This window comes from Physeter macrocephalus, chromosome 9 (assembly GCF_002837175.3).
Source record: "Physeter macrocephalus isolate SW-GA chromosome 9, ASM283717v5, whole genome shotgun sequence".
Taxonomy (NCBI): domain Eukaryota; kingdom Metazoa; phylum Chordata; class Mammalia; order Artiodactyla; family Physeteridae; genus Physeter; species Physeter macrocephalus.
Window position 1 is genome coordinate 12,947,778 of NC_041222.1, and position 20,514 is coordinate 12,968,291.

General features: G+C 46.1%; 1 protein-coding gene across 1 annotated transcript in view; it reads left to right on the top strand.

Annotated features, from left to right (window-relative positions):
* Positions 1-1,067: 1,067 nt before the first annotated feature.
* The window catches only part of SUSD1 (sushi domain containing 1), a 130,963-nt gene continuing 111,516 nt past the window's right edge, over positions 1,068-20,514 (top strand). Inside the window, exons 1-3 of the mRNA XM_024126369.3 lie at positions 1,068-1,157; positions 11,799-11,912; positions 14,541-14,696. Of these exons, the coding sequence (XP_023982137.1) occupies positions 11,861-11,912; positions 14,541-14,696 (208 nt within the window). The 5' untranslated portion in view covers positions 1,068-1,157; positions 11,799-11,860. The remainder of the gene's footprint in view (positions 1,158-11,798; positions 11,913-14,540; positions 14,697-20,514) is intronic.

Below are 20,514 nucleotides of genomic sequence, written 5' to 3' on the forward strand. Positions count from 1 at the left end.
CAATACCACTCTCATTTGCCACTTCTCTCCATACTCATTGTCAGTGCCCTGCTCCTGGACGTGTCCTCTCTTGTCTGGAGCCCTGAAGCAGCTCCAGGCAATCTCCCTGCCTCCTCAGACCCAATGCCAATCCCACAGAGCCGACCCTGGGAGCCTTTCCTGATGAGGTCGCGCTGCTGAAAACCCCGTGACAGCTTCTGAGCAACGTCCTTGACTTGCTTTATGAAGTCTTTATTTCCGCAGCTCGCTGCCGCTCTCCAGCCGTCCGTCCCAACCTGAGGCGGTCCTGCTCGCCATTGCTAGAATACACTCTCTAGTCTGTCTCTTTGCCCCCGCCTCTCACCGCTTAGATTCCTCTCCCGCGCCCTTCTCACTCTCAGGTCTTCGCTTACTTCTTCCTGACGCCTCCCTGACGCCCCAAGCTGAGTGTCCTCGGAGCGGCAGGAAGTCCTGCCAGCTCTCTCGCCCCAGACGGTCTTGTCGCCTGGTCAAGCCTGGCGCCCCTAGGTGGCCTGGACCGGCGGCTTCTCACCCTCGGAGCTCCAGCCACGTCGCCCGGCTCGCTTTCAGCTCCTGGAAAATTCCCGCTCCTTCTACCCCTAACCCCTCTGCCTCCGCCACCCCGGGGGTGCCTCCCTGAGCTCCCGACCGCCTTGGATCCCGCGATCGTTCCACACGCTTAGAGCACGGGGGGACCTTTCCTTCTGGCACAGTCCGGGACTCTACGTTCGGCTGTGTCACTAAGCCGGACCCGCAGCGTGTCCCCGGACCCCCCGCGTGCCCGGCGCGCAGCAGGGGGCACGGCCAGGTGAAGCGGCGAGTGGCTGAACGAACGTCCCCCACCGGCGCGCGGGCCTGGCGGGAAGGAAGGGCCCGCGCGCCGCCGCCGCCGCTCCCCGGGACGCCGCGGAACCCTCAGCTCCCTAGCTTGGCGCCGGAAGCGGCCCGCCCGGCCCCCTCCCCCGGGCGCCCGCCGCCTTATCTCGGCGCCTGGGGGCCGCAGGAGGAGTCCCGGGCGCGCCGGGAGGGAGGCGGCGGCGGCGGCGGCGGCACGGCCCGGGGGCCCCGGGGCGCCGGCTTCCCGCCTGGGCGCCTGCTGCCGCTCCTGCCGCTGCTCAGCCTGGCCCTCTGCGAGCCCCGAGCGCCGGGCGCGGACGGTGAGTGCAGGCGGAGAGCAGGCGCGGCGCGCGGGGTGGGGGCAGCGGCCCGGACGACGCCGGGCGCGCCCCGGACGCTCCCCCGCCCCTGGGCCGGGCTGGCGAGGAGCCCGGTAGCGGGGCGCAGGTGGGGGATCGGAGGGCGGGGCTCCGAGAAGCGGGAGGGCCTCCCGGGCGGGCTTCCCCGCCTCCGGCCTGGTCCGGGTCTGCGGGAGACTTGTGCGCAACGGCCCGGCCCGCGCCCCCGGGGGACCTGGCGCGAGTGGGGGCCGGGCGCGAGCGAGGGGGCCCCCCCAGGAGAGCCGCGCCCGGCGCGCGAGGGCGTGGAAGGGCGTTCCGCCTGCACTGTCACGCTTCCGGCCCGGCTGTGGCTTTTCTGCGACAAATTCTTGACTCGGAGCAGTTGTCTTTCTACCTTTTAATTTTTTCCCTTTGATGAAGAACCAGATGCTAATACGGTGAGGAAGAAGTGTAAGGAAGTTTATGGGAATAAAGCAGTCATTAAGCCATTCGTTCAACAGATGAATGGTCCTCGAATAGTTTCCCTGTGAAGGATGTGAGGTCCTTGTTCTGGTCCTCACTGAGCTCATATTCTGCAGAAGACAGACAAGCAAATAAGCCATTTCTAGGCAGTTGGAGAAGTTTTTATTCCCCCTGCAGAACGCAGTGTTGAACGTGGTACGAGTTACGCAGAGGATTCAGACACGGAGGGGAGGTGGCATTTACGCAAATAACTGTAATAAAGGCAGGACGCCATCCGTGCTCTGAAGAGGTGGGTGGTCAGAGGAGGGAAAGACTACTTCTGACCAAGGGAATCTGGTGGCCTCATGGATGAGGTGACCTTTGAACTGGGCCAACAACGATTGGTAATATTTGGATATGGGAAGAGGAGGAAACGGCATCCCAACTCATAGCAGAGGGCCCAGCAGCTCTCCACAAATATGTGTAGAATGAATAAATTCCAGGTGGAGGGGACAAAGTGAGGAACCACACAAAGGCATGAAAACATGGGGGCTGTGTTTCGGTTTGACTGGTATGTAGGAGGTGCGTGGGAAATGGGGGTCAGAAAAGCAGATTGGATTTAACCAGAAGGCAGAGTGTGGTGATTGGCAGACCAAGGCATTTAGACTTAGTTGTTCCTGGGCAGTGAGTAGCCATTGGAAATCACTGCAGCTTTTAGTACAGGGAGTGATGTAAAAACTGGTATAAGAAAAGCTTCCAGCTTCCCTCATAAAATGAAACACTCCTCCTGTAGTGGATGGCAAATTCTATGTAAGGAGATATCAGGGGACTTTGTGGCTCAGACTCCTGTTCCCCTCAATTCTCTTTAGCTTGGGACGTTTACCATCACTGGACAGTGTTTTTCTTGATAGCCGAACCTCCTGGAGTGGCCATTTTTATACATCAGATGCTCTGGTGAGCTTTCTAACTTCCTTCTCTAACTTGGTCTCCCACCGCAGTGTGCGTAAAAGCTTGCAGATGCTTGGAACCTATTTCAGAATCTTTGTGTTAAGACTGTAGCCTAGGAAACTGTCCACTGGGGTCCCATTGGCTTGCTGGCCTGAGATGGTTGAACAAAGTAACTACCTAAGGCCATCCATCTGCAACTGCTTAATGGCTGTGGGGTGAATTTTGGGAAATGGAAGCCGGGGTTGCCTGGTTGAGCCTCCTCTCCTTTCGCAGGCATTTTCCCATCATTTACAACTGTGTAGAACCTGGTTTGATTAAGGGCAGGTTTCCTTGCAGTGGTCAATGTGGGAACTGACTGGATGCTTAGGGCCATTGAGGAAGTTGTAATATCTGTTCTAGAAGTTCTGAGGCCAGAAGACTGGCCCCACAGTCATGACAGTGGGAGATGAGGACTGCATGTAGGTGATAAGGTGGAAAGGGAACTGGAAGGACTTAATGACAGATGTTAAGGTGCAAAGGAACAGAAGAGGGAAGATGGAAAACTAAGGGTTTAGGACTGGGTGACTTGGGTATGTGGGTCTATGGGAGGAGAAAAAAAGATTTTGGAAGAAAGATGCCTAATTGTTTTGGAGATCCTGAATTCGAGGTAATGCTAGGACTTTTGGAGAGATGAAACCAACAGGGAGTTGAGACTGTGGACAGTAAGTGTGTGCAAATGATGGAGACTCGATGGTCACCGGAAGCCTTGAGGTTGATAAGAGTAAGAGGACCAAGGACAGATTCTTGGAAAGACTAAGTTCAGATGGTAGATGCACATGGAGGAGAAAGAGCAGTGGCCGCATAGATCGGAGGAAGACCGGGCTAGTAGAGCATCAAGGAAACCAGGGGAAGGGGAGCCAAGCGAGTGTAGACTGAGAACAAGGCTTTGGATTTGGTGACTCTGTCAGTGGAAGCCAGAGCTAGCAGAGCAGTGAGGGTGAGAGCCAGATGCAGAGGGCTCAAGTGAGTGCAGGACTTTGGCTGCACAGTAGATATTCTTTAAAGAAGACAGAAGGTGGAAGGAAAGAGAAGATAGCATTCAGTTGGGCTGGCCAGGTCAGTGCAAGAAATTTTTTTGCTGGGGGCAGTGGTAAAGCAGACTCTGGCACGAATGAGGGGAATTACTGGGTAGAGGGAGAAACTGAAAATGGAAAAATAAAGGAGATATTTATTGGAGCAGGTCAAAAAGCAAAGTTGGTCTACAAGTGGGAAAGCTTGATAGGGAGAGGGGAGGGAAGGAGAAGAATGGAGAACAGCTCTTCCCTTCCCCCACAGCTAGCTACTTAGTGCTGTTCATTTTTCAAAAGCAGCCCAATTGTCCTCCCTCCTGGAAGCCCCTCTGTACCATATTACACGGGCCACTACACACTTACTTATATACGTACATATTTATAAGGTACCTATACACTTACACCATATTGCAATGTAATTGTTTACTAGACTAAGAGCTCCTTGTGAGTAGGGACTGTGGCTTGTATTAGGAATCTGGTATGGAAATAAACGAAGACCACTCAAATGAGAACAGGCAAAGGCTGTTTATTCAGAGCTTGCTCTAGCAAAAGAGTCAGCGATCATCATTTACATTTGTCAGAGACTCACAGGCAGGCCGGGGAGTGTAAAAACTTTACAGTGGAACAGAAAGGAAGGTTTCAGGTATGCCCGGGTTGGTTGGAGGATGTTGCCATGGGGAAGCTGGAGCTAGCTTCTCTCTGACAGCAGGCATCTCGTGTGATTGGTTAGGGGAGTATATTTGGCTTTCTCTGATTGGTCCTAAGTTTGAAGCGTGGGCAAAAATTATGGAAGCTGTCCAATATTGATTAAATCCTGACCACTTGGGACTTATTGCTACAGAGGTTGTGGTTTGACTTCCTAGACTGATGGCTGCAGATTGTGGGTCAGAGTTCTATTTTTATGTGTGGTCTGGGGTTGTCCATTTGTATATTCAGTCTCTCACAGTAACATTGCTGAATTACATTTAATTGTTATCCAAGACGTTTCAGGGAGGAGAGAGTAGGGGAGCCAAAGTCAGGTGGCCTGAGTGTGAGGGGAGTGTGAAGTGGTAGTTGGTAGAGCAGGAGGGTGTTGGTGGCGCCGGTGCCAAGCCCTAGGGGAACAGAGAGGTTAGGAATGGGCCAGGAGGGCTGGAACCAGTCAGTCCTGTTTCTTACCCTTTTCCTGGCATTGCTCTGAGTCTGGGAGTGGCTGGGGTTTGGGAAGGCCAGAGGGCGGGCAGAGGCCTAGAGAGGCTTGGGGAGCGATGGTGGAGGGGGTTGGGGAAGTTGTTACTGTGTAAAGTACACCTGACTTCCTGACTCGTGCATTCCATAGGCTTGGTCTTCACTCCGTCATCATGAATCACAGCAGCGTATTCCCTGTTCAGTGAGGAAGAGGAGGAAAGAAGGGAAACGGAGCGGGTGCGTGGTTTTGGAGTGACTTACAGTTGCTCAAAGTAATGGAGCAGGATTAGTGCCAATGAAGATTATCCCCGCCATGGCCTGTGTTCCCCCTCCAAGGACTTGGCCCCGGGCACATCCTCAGCTTCTGGTCAAATCCTAAAATGGCCTCCTAGGTCTCTGCAGCCAAAGGTGGCAAGAGGCCTATTGGCCTTAGCTCTGCAGAGGAGACAGGGGTGTTGAACTGCATGGATCTTAAAAAAAAAGGTATTCAGCTTGCTTGAGAATGTGAGGCAGCCTGTGCATGTGTGACATTCAGGACATAAACGTAGGGTGTGGCTGCTTTGCTCAGAGCTCAAAAGCATTGACATTGGGGTGCTCGGCATGGGTTGGTTCCTAGTCTGGAGGCCAGGTGTGGGACCCCCCTCTGCAAGTTGGTCTTGGTCAAACAGGAAAATGGTCAGAAGAGGGCAAAAGAGCAAAAGCAGCTGCGGGCTGATAACCGTTTTACACAAGGAAAGGTTCTGGGTTCCTGATGGGGAACGGCAGCCCTGGGTTGGGGAGGAGAAGGGGACTGGATGATGGTTCCCATTGCCCCACAAGGATTATACTGCTTGAACGAGTAGAGTGCTCTCTGTCTTGGCAGATTTTTATTTTTTATTATTATTTTTAAAATATTTTATTAATTTATTTTCTTTTTGGATGCATCGTGTCAGTTGCGGCATGCGGGATCTTTCGTTGTGGTGCGCAGGCTCCTCCTTGCAGTGCGTGGGCTTCTCTCTAGTTGTGGTGGGCAGGCTCAGGAGTTGTGGCGCAGGCTTAGTTGCCCCACGGCATGTGGGATCTTAGTTCCCTAACCAGGGGTGGAACCCGCGTCCCCTGCATTGGAAGGCGGATTCTTTCCCACTGGACCACCAGGGAAGTCCTTTGGCGGATTTTTAAAGCACAGGCTATGTTTTTGTTTTTGTCTTTTTCTGTGAGGGATGTTGGAGAGGAGGTCTCTCAGGTTCCTTCTGTCTCTGGAATTTGATGCCGTCTCTTACAAGCAATGCAGTTTTCCATAGTGTTGCAGAAGACTTGGAAATGCTTTCTCTTCCTGAGCTTTGCGCCCCTTTGCTTATTTCCTCAGCTCATTGGATCTGTTTCCACCTGTCTCCACAAGTTTGAGAGACAGGATCTCAGGAAGGTTGTGCAGTGGGCTTGTTTGGTCTGACCGAGAATGGCTGCGGGTGAGATTAAGATTTGAATTCAAGCACTCTATTTGTGCTTTTAACACTTCCTTCTTCCCTTGACAGTGGACAAAATCTCTTCACTGTTTTGTCGCAGTCCAGCTGCTGTTATTTCAAGAGTGCGTGTAAGTTGTTGCTTGAGTATTGAAATACAGAGCGAGAGGAGCAGTCTCAGGCTGGCAGCCTCCACTCCATGCCGATGTCGAGGTTTACGTGGTGTGCGGGGGGAGGCGAGGGAGGGGTGAGCAGGGCTGAAAGGGTGAGGAAGCTGAATTTCCAAATTCTGAGTCAGGTATTACCCAGAAGGCTGGGAGGATGTGGAGGAAGTAAGGACTGATCATGGAAATGAAGGTATTATGGTTCCCAGAATATCAGCCCCATGAATAGTTGGGCATCTGTCCACACAGCAATGTTGCTTTGGGTGTTTGCATCAATGCAGCTCTCCATCACTCTCTTCATTAGTATAATTGGGAGCTGGCTAGCTGTCAGTACCTTCATTTACTCATTAACAAAGAGCTGTTGAGTGGTTGTATTAATAATGTCTCACATTCTAATTGCTTTATGTGTATTAACTCATTTACTCTTTAATCCTCAAAACAACCATATGAGGTAGGTTTATTATCATCCTCATATTACAGATTTACAGGAAACTGAGGCACAGAGGTTATCAAGGATTACCCAGCTAGCAAGTGGCCAAGCTAGGATTGTAGCCCAAGTGATCTCTCTCTCTCAACCCTGCTCTGAACCAGTGTGTCTCCTACCGGGCACTGCATCATGCATGACTTGTTTCTAACAACTATAACAATATCTATGGAAAGAGACAAAGATATTCATGTAAATTAGCTCTTTGTCTAGTGCTTTGAGCTCATACAGCATTTATATTTCTCATTTAATCTTCGCAACACCATCTCCGTCTTACAGATTAAAACCAGAGCTCTGACAGTTTCATTTGCCTTCGATCACATAATTAGGGAGCAAGAGAGAAGACTCCAGCCGAGGTTGAGACACCAAAACCTGTCTGGTCCTCTCATTGTTGGATGTGGATTTAGCTGGCTTAGTCACTGCAGGGTAGAGAAGGGAAGTGAATCTAGGGTGGCAACCTTCAGCTGGGGGACACAATAATAGTAACAAAGAGTCCTTGTCAGGCTTTTCCTCCTAGATTTTTGGAGTCCGCACTCTCCTGTTTCTCTGCCAGTAATTCTAGGCATCCCTAGGGCAAGGGGAAGAAGGGGATCCCTCGCCCCTGTAGTAGTCCCCTCAGTTACTGTGTGGCAGCCACCTCTCTGCTCTCCTGAGCAGAATCTGCTGAAGACAGAAGTCAAGTCATCCTTGACATGGATGTGAAGCTGCTGCCTGACACAGTTCCACCCCCAGGTTATGAGGAAGGCACAGTGGTCTTGACACAGGCCTGGAGAATTCTTCTCCATTGGGTTTTTCTCTCTGTCACGTTGGTCCCATAGCTATGCTGTGCCTCAGTCTAGACTTGGTGAAAGATGTCTTCGGTATTACCTTTTCTTTCCCCAGGATTCTGACACAAGTCCTTGAGATTGAGGGAGACTTTCAGTGTTGCTGGTAGTGTGGTGCATCTGGGAGCTTCTTAGAAATGCAGATTCCCAGGCCCCACTCACACCTACTGAATCAAACTCTCTGGGGATTCTGTTTTAACAAGCTCTCCAAGTAGGGTGATCAACTGTCTTGGTTTGCACCCAACTGAGGGGTTTCCTGGGACAGGGGACTTTTAGTATTAAAACTGGGTTGAATTGATTACTCTGTCTCCAGTGATTCTGTGTGTGTGTGTGTGTGTGTGTGTGTGTGTGTGTGTGTGTGTGTGTGTGTGTGAGAAAGAGAGAGAGAGAGAGAGAGAAAGAGAAAGAGAAAGAGACAACAGATGTTTATTGTTGTTTTAAGTTGCTAAGTTTTGGAGTAATTCATTATGTAGCAGTAAAAAACTATAAACTAGAAAGGAATAAATATGTAATTAATGTCTGCAAAATTTAACATTTTTGTTGCAAAATTGCTTTGTAGACTAGTTGTATACATTTATGCTCTTCTCCAGTGATTCTTAACTGAGCTTTTGACCAATGGACACTATTGTGTGGTCAGAAGCAGCCCCCAACCCCACCCCAGCCCCTGCCTTTCCTTGTGTTGAGGTTGTGCTTCCTACCCCCCCTTTTTTTCCCCAGAAGACAACTTTGTCCCTCAAGCAATTAGAACTCAGAGGGCCTCCCTACTAGGCCCTGCAAACTGGGCTAATCATGGCTGAACAAGAAGCTTCAGCTGAGGTCCCTCTACCTCTGGAAACCACTTTCTCTTCTGCGGGTGGTCTGGGAAGCCTTTGGTAGACTGGCACACATCTTGTCTTTTTCACCAGTATGGGAAACAAACATTTATTGAGCCAAACATGACAGGTACTGTCCTTGGGGCTACACTTATGCTAAATTATTCCTAATGGATCATCAAAACAGGTACCCTAGGAATGAAGTGTCAGAACATTAGAGGGAAAGGACTTCAGGGGCCCTTGAATCCCTGCTACTCAAAATGTAGTCCACATGGCAGCTTGTTAGAAATGCAAAATATAGGGTCTCACCCCAGACCAACTGAATCAGAGCCTGTGGTTTAATAAGATCAGAGCCTGTGGGTGGTACTACTTTGCTTCTTAATATTTCGTGTTTATTAGATTCTCTCAACAGTTACATGAAGTAATCATTTTCTATCTAATGTAAGTTTCTGGAACTGGATGGATATAAAAATGCTGCCATCTTTGTAAAGATAAGTATTCCATATAGGAAAAAAATCAAACATCTTATCATTTTATTGTTTATTTCATTAGTATAGTGTTTGTGTCAATAGAAAAAACGAATACAGATACATACATATATATGTATAAGCGAATCACTTTGCTGTACACCTGAAACTAACATAATACTGTAAATCAACTATACTTCAAAAAAAAAGTTTAGTGTTTATATCTATTATTGTACTACCCACACACGCTGAGGTGAGTGTTCATCATTATATGGTTGACCACAGCTGGGTTTGTGGAGGTGACCCAGGACCCATTATTTAGAAGGTATTTCCAGGATTTTGGTTGCATGTGATTATGGATTGACAGTGTCCTTATGGTACTGTTTTAAAATGCTGTGTATTAAAATGTTAAAATGATTAAAGAGATTTACCCCATATTGGTGGACAATTAGTATGGGGACTCATTCTCCCTTCAGCTCTGTCTGTTGCCCCTATAATCAGGAGCCTTCCTGGTCTGTTTTCTCCAGGTTGTAAAACTCCATCTTATGCCAGGGTGAGTTAGGGGATCTGAGCATCTAACTACTCCTCCGTATTTTCAACTTGTTCCTTAACTCTCAGCCCCTACCCTTTATGCTTGCCTTCTGGGGTGCTAAGTGACTCCATTCCTGAGCCTTTCAATTTGGCTTTTATTTATGTTTTAAATTTTATTTTAATTAATTTCCCCTCCCTCCCTCCCTCCCCTCCTCCCTCCCTCCCTTCCTTCCTTCCTTTCTTTCCTTCCTTCCTTCCTTGGCTTTTACTTCTTCCTCTCAGGCAGTTCCCATATGTCTATCTCTTTCATCTTCTGAAATATTGTCAACATCCTTGTTTGCTGTCATCTTCTCTCCCAGGGTTTATACCTTTCTGGTGCTTGATTTCATTTTTAAATTTTTGGGTGAGGGTTGCAAGTGTATTAAATCTGCTGTGTTTAACTGGAAGTCTTTCATTTGTAATTTAAAAGAAATTGTTATGTATTTTTTGTAACAAGCTCTTTCTTATTCCTAATGTTGCATGTTTATATATACCCTTTTTTTCCTTCACTGGTCTTGAGTTTTGACTACTGGTCTTTATGATGCACTGACTTTGGCAAAAGTTTTTTGTTTTTCCAATGAATTTGAGTATATTTTCTAATTCTTTAACATCTTTTTAATCCTTACTGAGTCCTAACCACCCCCCTCATAAACCCCTATTTTGTTTTTTCCTTTTTTTCAAGCTTCTTGTATTAAAATTTTAGTTTTCCCCATACCCCCAGCTGCCTGCTTTTCTTTCTCTCTTTTAAAATATAAAAACATGTCAAACTCAAATTTTCTGGTGTAAATAAGCTTTTATGTCCGGTATTAAACATTGCAATGTTGATATCCTCTTTGCCCCAAGAATTATTTAGGAGAGTGTTCTGTAGTTTCCAAGTAGGTTTCCTTTTGGGAATGCAAGTCTTATGTTTTATTTTGTAGTTTTATAACATTATTACATGGCAGTCAGTATGACCTCTATAGTTTCTACATTTTTGAAACTTGTTGCATTTTTCTTTATGGTCTGGGATATAATAAATTTTGTGAATATCCTATGGTTAATTTAGTATTAGTGATAAGCATGGCTTGTCTCACTTTTGTGTTATAGTCTGTTTAGAAAAAAAAAGCAAGCGTGGTTAAGAGAATTTATATATATATCCCTTTTTCAGTTGGTTTCATGCCTAGAGCAGCCTGAGAGCTAAGTCTTTATTACCTGGGTGGTAATGGGGCCAAGACTAAGATGAAATTCCATGCTGATGTGTTCTCCTTACTAGGCCACTCCTGATATTACAGACACTGGGAGTGCAACACAGTATCCCACATAGCCTCGGGTAGAAATTCTTGTTTGGTCTTGGGCCATGTATCACCATCTGGTAGATTTGAATGTTTCAGGAATTTTAGCCCCAAACATTTTTGCTGCTTATCTAAATAATTGGGATCTGGTCATCCTGCTGGGACCTGGCTGTTATCTCACTGACATTTTAAACACATTCACAACTGTTTCCCTAAAAGGAAAATGGATAGGGCAATAGATGAGTTCTTCTCCCTTTCCATTTGCCTTTTAAGTTGTAGGCAGTAGGACTGCAGTTTCCTTTATCCAGCTGGTCAATAAAAATACACTGAATGTTTATACCATGCCATAATGATGTATGGGCAAATGACATAATCCCTGTCCTTGAGAAGCTCGTTCATAATAGCAAGCTGGGAAGACAGAGGTGGAATAGAATATACTGACAAATTAATATGGTTGATATGGAAATGTACAAGTGTCAGGGGAGCACAGAGGAAGATTTAATTTTCCTCAAGAATGGAGGAATGCGGAAGACCTCAGGGAGAGTGTGATGATTGAACTGGGTCTTGAAATAGGAATAGGAGCTAGTTGGACAGAGAAGGAAAAATAGGCATTCTAGATGAAGGGAACATCGTGACTATGGCATGACGTAAGACAGTGGATAGCATGTATGTATGGGAAAGAGTAGTTGGCCTCTTGCCTGGAGAACACTGTGTGTATTTGGGTTTGGGAGCAGTGAGGCTGCAGGAATTAGTCTGGGGTTAGACGGATAAGAGCATTGATTGCCAGGTAGAGGGATTTGCACTTTACTCCATGGGCAATGGGTAGCCATTGCAGGTTTCTAAGGATGGGATAAGGTCTACCCTTCATAATTTTGGTATTCAAATTTTGGTTCCCCATTTTAACTGTTTATTACCCAAAATGTGACTCACCTAGAGGAGGTGATTGAAATGTTCTTTTCCTGATATATATAATTTATGATTCAGCTTTAGATGTCTGTGCCACTTGCCATGAACATGCTACCTGCCTGCAAAGAGGAGGGAAGAAGATGTGCATTTGCAAATACGGATTTGTAGGCAATGGGAGGACCCAGTGTATTGGTAAGTTCTGAATCCTGGGTTAAGTTGAAAAGTTGAGTCAAGAAACAAGATTAACAAGAGTTAAAGAGTTGATGTCCTTGGGGGGGAAATTCATGTGTTTTTATTACAAGAAGTTTTGTCAATTATAATAAGTCTTTGTTTTGGTGTTGGGATGTATCCTTTCTCTAGCGTTTCCAAGGAATTATCCCTCATGTTAGAGGTCACCGAACTTGAATCTCTGGAAACTCTCTGACCTAACACAGATTTGAAATCTGTTTTAACTCTTGAGTTTAACTTAACAACTTGAGTGAGTATTGCATTTTTAAATTTCTCTAGTTGTTTTGTTAGGAAACGACTTAGTACCATGGGGAGAAACAAAACACAGTTGCCAACTTTTTGGCTGATTGGTGAAATACTGTTGCTTTGAGTCTCATGTCTACCAGAATCCATCCTCCAAATTTTTTGTAGTTGTGACCCTTTAGGGTCTTGGATGACTTAAAGAAATACAGAGACCTTTAGGCTAGAAACATCTGGGATAATTTTTTGTCTCATAGCGTTCACCATGCCATGAGAGTCAGACAGTATCCAGGTTCAAGCCCCATTCAGAGAGAGGGAGAGTTTCATAGAGTTTCACAGTAACCATGTTACCTGCAGTAAAAATATGGATAGTTTTGCCCTGTAGCTGTGGATTGACAGTATATACGGCCTTGTTGTGGTATCTTTGTTTTTGTTTTGTTTTGTTTTTCCTCCCTAAAGAAAAATGGCAATGAAGTCCTGAGTTTAAAAAGTCATATTCTACTTCACAGGTACACGTTTTCACAATCACACACCATTGCACGTTCCTGCAGGCTGGAGTTGGGCCTTCTTGACCCTTCTCTCTTTAGAATTCTGCCCATAAGATTCTTCCCCCACTGCTTACAAGCAGGTGCTTGGAAATGAAGTTGGGATTGGGGAGCACGGACAAGGCTTTTCTACTCCCTCCCCTACTGAAGTCCTCCTTTCATGAAAGCTCACTGCAATCTTGATTGTTCTTTGACTTCTGAACAATAGAAACTTCTCTGAGTGGGTGGAGGGGGCTTTATTAATTTATGTGGTACTTGATCCCAAACACTAGACACTGCATGTCGCAGTACTTGGCCTGATGAGACCACGCCGTAGGTTACAGGTAAGATCATAGGTGTGCCAGAGGTGCTATAACATGGTATTACGTCAAGGGACCTAAGAATTCTAGAATCTCATACAAACACAGATGTCCCTTCTGATGAAGTCTGCAGGGGAGATACGCCTCAGAAACAATGGCAAAGGACAGGAATATTCCATCTTATGCACAGGTGGACTTGTATCTGAAACCCCCGTGCCCTGCTCAGTAAGCTGGACTGACTGGACACTTGGCCTGGCAATGCCTTGAGGGTCTGTTCTGCTAGTCTGAGCTCTCATGCAGATCTTACCACAGATGGTTTTAATGATGAATAGTGTTCCAGGTTTAATTAAATTTTTAAAAAGATAATATAAGAAAAATGAAAGAAAAACCCCACCAGATTTTGAGTGGGGCTGGCGGGGGGCAGGGGGGTTGGCTCTTGAGTTAGCAGGAATGGAGTGCAATTGTGGGAGGCGACTGAACTGCTTTGAGGGAACCAGTAGTGGAATAAAACACTAAATAACAGACAAGAAGACTCCAGTTCATAAGTTGATGATATCCCCCCCGCCAAAAAACTAGCTGGTTAGATCAGCTCTCAAAGGATGCAGAAGAAATTGGTCACAGGAGTTTCCTCTGATGGTAGAGGCTAGGGCAGAGTCAGCAAACTGGAGCTTGGGAACCAAACTTCACTGCCGCCTGTTTTTCATTACTAATTTGTTTACTGATTGTCTGGGACTGCTTTTGTGCTCCAAAGTATGGATGAGCAGTTGCAATTGGAGACCTATGACTGGCCTTTGACAGAAAAAGTTTGCTGACCCCTGGGCTGGAGGACAGAGATGGGAGGGAGGTTTACTTTCACTTTACACTGATGTCAGATTGTTGAATTAGAAATACACGGGGCAGGTTCTGTGGTCTCATCAAGCATCCCATGTTCCAGCCCCTCCTCACTGGGTGATTAACATTATTTATATGGATCACTGACAATTAGCAGGAGCTGCTCCTGCCTCAATATTAGCCCTGCCCCTGGATGAGGCTTGAGCACTAATTCCATTGTGTCTCCTGGTAACTCAGAAGTAACAAATTTTCCAGTTAATCATTGGATGTAAAATCATCCTACTCTGGTTTTCGTTAAAAAAAAGCAAGAGAATGGTTGGGCTGGAAAAGTGGGATTCTGTTGGATTTGTTTCCCCAGGCCTATGACAAGATCTTTTTAAGTGTGGAGAAGTTCAAAAAGCATTCCCTTCTCCCAATCTTCAAATCAGAGGGACTATCAGATTGAGATGTTGGGTTTCTCTTGTGGTTTTGTAACACACCTTGTGCGAGACTACGAGAGGCCCGTGTCCTGTAGTCTGAGAAGCACAGTGAGAGGAGGAGAGGCTGGGGAAATAGATCTTTCTGCTGTTGTCACGGAATATTGATTCTCAAGTCCATAATACAGGAGAACAGTCTGGGTGGTTGATCGTGGTATGGATTGACAGCCCTTTCTGTGCGTTGTCTCAATGTATCAACAGATAAAAATGAGTGCCAGTTCGGAGCCACTGTGGTCTGTGGGAACCACACATCTTGTCACAATACACTCGGAGGATTTTATTGCATTTGCCTAGAAGGATATCGAGCCACAAACAACAACAAGACGTTCATCCCCAATGACGGCACCTTTTGCACAGGTACTCGGGAAGGGGGCTGCAGTGATGGCAACATGGTGACGGCAGGACGGTGCCCGGTACCTGGGATGTGGAGGAGGGCGAGGGTGGGGACAGGACATAGTGTGATTTAAGGGAGGGACTCTCCTTTGTCTATGAGGGAAATTTGGACTTGGACTGAGTATTAGTTAGTATTAGGGAATTATTGTTCACTTTGTTAGAGGGAATAACTGTACTGGGGTATTTAGGATAATATTCTTATTTTGGGAGCTGCATGCTGAAGTACCTAGGGGTGTTATTATGAAGTATCTAGCATTATTTTATCTGTAAGGTACTTTAAATGGCAAAATGTGAACGATTGTTGAATCTTGGGGATAGGGGTGGGACTAGGGGAGACTGTAATATTCTTTTTCTTGTTCTGTGTGTTTGAAAAGTTTTATAACAACAAGGGGGGGCTCTCCGAGATGGTGTGCCATCTGCAGTTTCCTTGGAGTGACTCTGGTACCCGCCAGCTCTGTGCACATTGCCCAGGGGGTGGGCCCTGTGATGCAGCAGCATGCTGCACCTGTTAGAGATGTGGGCTTGTCTCCTGGAGGAATAAGTTGAGTGAGGAGTGAATAAGTCGAGCTTTTAGGACCTCAGTAGCTTTGAGGGTCAGATTTTGGGCATATGTTGGTCAAATACAAGGAGTGGGCAAAACCCTCCTAATTTTCAGTAGCTCCTGTATTATCTGAACTCTATTTACAGCCTGTTGTGATAATATTGCTCTAAGGTTTTCTAAGAAAATCTTTGAACAGTAATGAAGAGGAAAGGCAGGAAAAGACTCCTGGTTTCTAAGATGGCTTTGCATAGTCTTTTTAAAAAAAATTTATTTATTTATTCACTTATTTAATTTTTGGCTGCATTGGGTCTTCGCTGCTGCACATAGGTTTTCTCTAGTTGCTGAGAGCGGGGACTACTCTTCGTTGTGGTGCGCGGGCTTCTCATTGCGGTGGCTTCTCATTGCGGTGGCTTCTCTTGTTGCGGAGCACAGGCTCTAGGCACGTGGGCTTCAGTAGTTGTGGCTCGCGGGCTCTAGAGCGCAGGCTCAGTAGTTGTGGCGCACGGGCTTAGTTGCTCCGCGGTATGTGGGGTCTTCCCAGACCAGGGCTCGAACCCGTGTCCCCTGCATTGGCAGGCGGATTCTTAACCACTGCGCCACCAGGGAAGCCCGCATGCATAGTCTTAATGACTCTCCTTAAAAGCTTTGTGATATTTAAAAGTTTGGGGGGAGAAAAAAGAGAGAGAACATTTTTTATCTTTGTACCCACCAGGAGCCACAGGTTTGATGCTCTGATTCATTCTCCCTCTTGACCTGTACCAAGGTAAAAATCCCTCAAAGGGAACATTTGATTTATTCTTGGCATGAATGAACACATTCCCTCAAAGAAAACATTTTACAATATCTTGTTGTTTTAGGTAGCAAATTACTTGCTACATGATTGCAGAAGTGCAGTGTTGCAGATTTAAATTAGGTGCCTTAAAAAAAAAAAACCCGATACTAATTAAAAAAAAAACACCTCGGGACTTCCCTGGCGGTCCAGCGGTTAACACTCTGTGCTCCCAACGCAGGGGGCCCGGTTCGATTTCCGGTCAGGGAGCTAGATCCCGCATGTTGCAACTAAGAGCCCGCATGCCGCAAGTAAGATTCTGCTCAGGGTAACAAAGATCCCGCGTGCCGCAGCTAAGACCTGGCGCAGCCAAATAAATAAATAAATATTAAAAAAAACAACCCTTACAAGATAATGATCTGGTGTTCAGTTCATTCAATATATTTACATTTTTCATGCGCTTCCTATGTGCCAAGGCTATGCTAGTGGGAGGTGACGGCAGACAGCTAATTTCGTATAAAGTGTTAGTCATAGGTAAGCAAAGGGCGCTTTCCAGAATCCAGAATCTGTGGGGGCACTTACCTTGGAAGCGCGTGAGAGATTGGAGGACTTGATACCTGAAATCGTGTTTTCAAGGCTGTGGGAGTTTGACAGGAAAAACTTTTGTAACTGTATATATCAGTATAGTTTCCAAGAATGCTTTCTGTTTTTAAAAAGGTAGGAAGAAGAAGAAGAAGAAGAAGAAAACATATTTTATGCAAGATCTAAATAGATGTCAGCCTAGGAAGAACAAATGTTCCTGGAATAAAATCCTGATCTAGGCTCTGCTTCTATTTATTCTACTCCTTGTAATTATTTAGTGACCTTCCCCTTTTTAAAAAAAAAAGAAAATTGAGATACAGTTCACAAACCATAAAATCTACCCTTTTGAAGGGTACAATTCAGTTGTTTTCAGTATAATTCACAAAGTTGTGCAATAATCTCCACTATCTAATTTTAGAACATCTCATTAACACCAAAAAGAAGTCCCATATCCATTGGCAGTTATTCCCATCACCTTTTTTTTTTTTTTTGAGGTCCCCATTTATGACTTTGTAAAAGCTGATTGATGACTTTTCCTGATGACACTGAGTTTCTTCCATAATCACAGTTGCCACAGAAACATCAGTGTCTTTAGGTGGGGCAGAAGCTTAGCAAGTTTTGGGGTATCAGCAGTATCCAGTGCTTGCCTGGAACCAGAAGATTGTGAATCCTAGTTCTTGAATTCTGAGAAATCCTGGGACCTGGTGTTTATTGTACTCTGCAGAGTTCAAGTCAAGTTCAGGAGCTTGTTGCATGTCGGCCTCTGGATGTCACTGCGTATAGATGAGGAATGAGTTGCAGGGGTTCTAGTGCTGGAGAACCTGCAGATGTTCTGGCTCCCAGGCTGCCCCCGGAATGACTCCTGGCGATCATGGAAACTTTGCTATGAGCCATAACCCAGAGGAAGAAGCTCTGTGGTACTTGTGGTGTGAGGGCATTCCAAAATGCCAGAGGCCTTGACAAACATGCCATTGTCCCTCTTTGGTAGTGATGGGGCCATGCCTGAGTTCCTCCTGCAGTTTATCATCTCCCACACTTCACTCTTGCCTCTTCCCTGCCTTTTGACTTGAGTGGGTCTAGAGTAAGTGGAGACGGACTTCCCTGGTGGTCCAGTGGGTTGGAATCCGTGCTCCCAATGCAGGGGGCCCTGGTTCGGTCCCTGGTCGGGGAACTAGATCCCACATGCATGTCGCAACTGAGAAGCCCACATACCGCGACTAAAGATCCTGCATGCCGCAACTAAGACCCGGTGCAGCCCAAATAAATAAATAAATTTTTTTAAAAAAGAGTAAGTGGAGAGATATGAGACTGATGTGAAAATAAGGCTCAGGGCTGTCATCTCTCTACCAGCATGACTCCAAATAGGCATGGCCCTGGTGTGTGTGCCAAATAGGCATAGACCCCAGTGTTCAGGGTCTGCTGAAAACTGCAAAATACTCTTTCTGTGCCTTTGAATTCCCCAGCTCTTGGGAATCCATCTTGACTCTATTGACAACAGCAATGTTCTTTTTCATAAGCTCATTGCCTGCAGTATAAGCGCCTAATGCCATTTCTTCTAGAGAAATGTAACAGCACTTCAGCTTTGGCCGAGAAATGAGAAAAATAGGGGTTGGGTGTGGGGGGGCGGAAAGAACCTGGAGGGAGTGAATGCTTTGCTTTGCCATTCTTCATTTCCTGGAACCTGCTGCCCCAAACCTGTATCCCATATGTCTGCCCATGGTGAAGTAAACACCTTCATTCCTACACGTAAATCACTACCACAACTGAGACCGGTGTAGTCTGTTGGTGTCTCTCCCAGGTCCGGAGACTTGTTTTCCATGTGAGCCTTTGCCCACAAGCTTCTCAGTTGCCCTGTTGTTTCGGGTCCCGGAGCAGCCTGCTGTGGTCTCAGACACAAACGTTCAGCCCATCGAGATGCTGCTTGCTCGACGTGGGCTGTGCTCACTAGCCTTGCGCCATCCTGAGATTTCTCCCAGTGCTGTCTCCAACAGAGCTTTGCTGCCCAAATCCCAATCCTTTGTTTTAGCTGGATTTATTCCTAGAGTCATGCTTTACCACTCTGGAAGAAAGAAGAAGCAAAGAAGGATAAACCAAAGGGAAAAATCACACTGGGGACATGTTGCTCACTACTGCCCAGAGCAGTGCTCATAGCCATTAGCTCCTTGCCTTACTCCCTGTGGCATCCCCTGCCTCCTGCTTAGGTCTCCATCTGTGGTGGGTGAAGGCCTCAGACCCCTGCTACTGCCCCAGGGCCTTGGAAGGAGAGGCCAAAGATTCTCAATCAAAAGATGGTTAAAACAAAGCTCCATTCCCCCAAATGCCAGAGGCCTTGACTAAGGCACCGTTGTCACTCTTGGGGAGTGATGGGGCCACGCCTGAGCTCCCCCTACAGGTTAACATCTCCCACCCTTTACTCTTGCCTCTTACTTGCTCAAGCCCCAGGATATAGATAACCCAGGTTCTTTCCAAAGGCCCTGTTGAGTATAGTAAAATATATACACAGGGTTCTTTTTTACTCTATTAATTTAAAGTTTTGGGAGGAGTAATAGGGACAGGAGCTGGGCTTAAGTTTATTTTTGAACTGTCTGTAAAGTAGGCTTTCCTAAGCAAACTATCAATATTAGCAAGATTGTGAAGGAAATGCTTAGCCCTTTAAGTTCGGGCTCTTTGTTCATGGCCAGCGCATCTCTGAGCACGAATATGTTTTTTTAAAAAATATTTATTTATTTATTTTGTTTGCACCAGGTCTTAGTTGCACGGCACGTGGGATCTTTAGCTGGGCATGTGGGATCTAGTTCCCCAACCAGGGATCGAACCTGGGACCCCTGCACTGGGAGCCCGCTGTCTTACCCACTGGACCACCAGGGAAGTCCCCATGAATATGGTTTGAAAATGGTTTTCCACTTGTTCAGCTACTGCTTTTGCAAAAGTTATGTGTCAAGAAAGGATGGAGCTGTTACCCTAGGATGAAGCTCTGGAATAGAGTCTGGGTGAATGGGTCATTTACTTCTTTTTCTTAAAATTGAAGTATAGTTGATTTACAATTTTGTGTTAGTTTCAGGTGTACAGCAAAGTGATTCAGTTATATATATATGTGTATATATATATATATATATATATAAAACTTTATATATATATATATTCTTTTCCCTTATAGGTTATTACAAAATATTGAGTATAGTTCCCTGTGCTATACAGTAAGTCCTTGCTGGTTATCTATTTTATATGCAATAGTGTATATATGATAGTCCCAAACTCCTAATTTATCTCTCCTCCCCACTTTCCATCATTTACTTCTGATTATAATGATCCAAAATTGTTCTTGCCAAAAGGAGGCAGAAGAATAAGTCAATGTTTCCCCCCAGAGAAGAAATATAGTTTTATTTTGTCCATTTATTCAAAAAAGTACTTATGTAGAAAAGTCAGGCAATTATGGACACATATAAAGGAGAAAGAAAAAAAAATTACCTAATATTAACCCAGAGTCAACAACTTATTTTTTGGCTGTGTTGCGTCTTCATTGCTGTGCGTGGGCTTTCTCTAGTTGTGGTGAGCGGGGGCTTCTCTTTGTTTCAGTGCACGGGCTTCTCATTGAGGGGGGCTTCTCGTTGCGGAGCACAGGCTCTAGGCACGTTGGCTTCAGTAGTTGCAGCACGTGGGCTCAGTAGTTGTGGTTCGCGGGCTTTGTTGTTCCATGGCATGTGGGATCTTCCTGGACCAGCGATTGAACCCATGTCCCCTGCATTGGCAGGCGGATTCTTAAGCACTGAGTCACCAGGGAAGTCCCTGAATGGAATTTATTACATGGCTGTACCATGTTACTGAACTCATTATTTTTTCCCCTATTGTGATTGTTTTTCTGTTTTTTGCCATTATAAGAAATGCTCTAA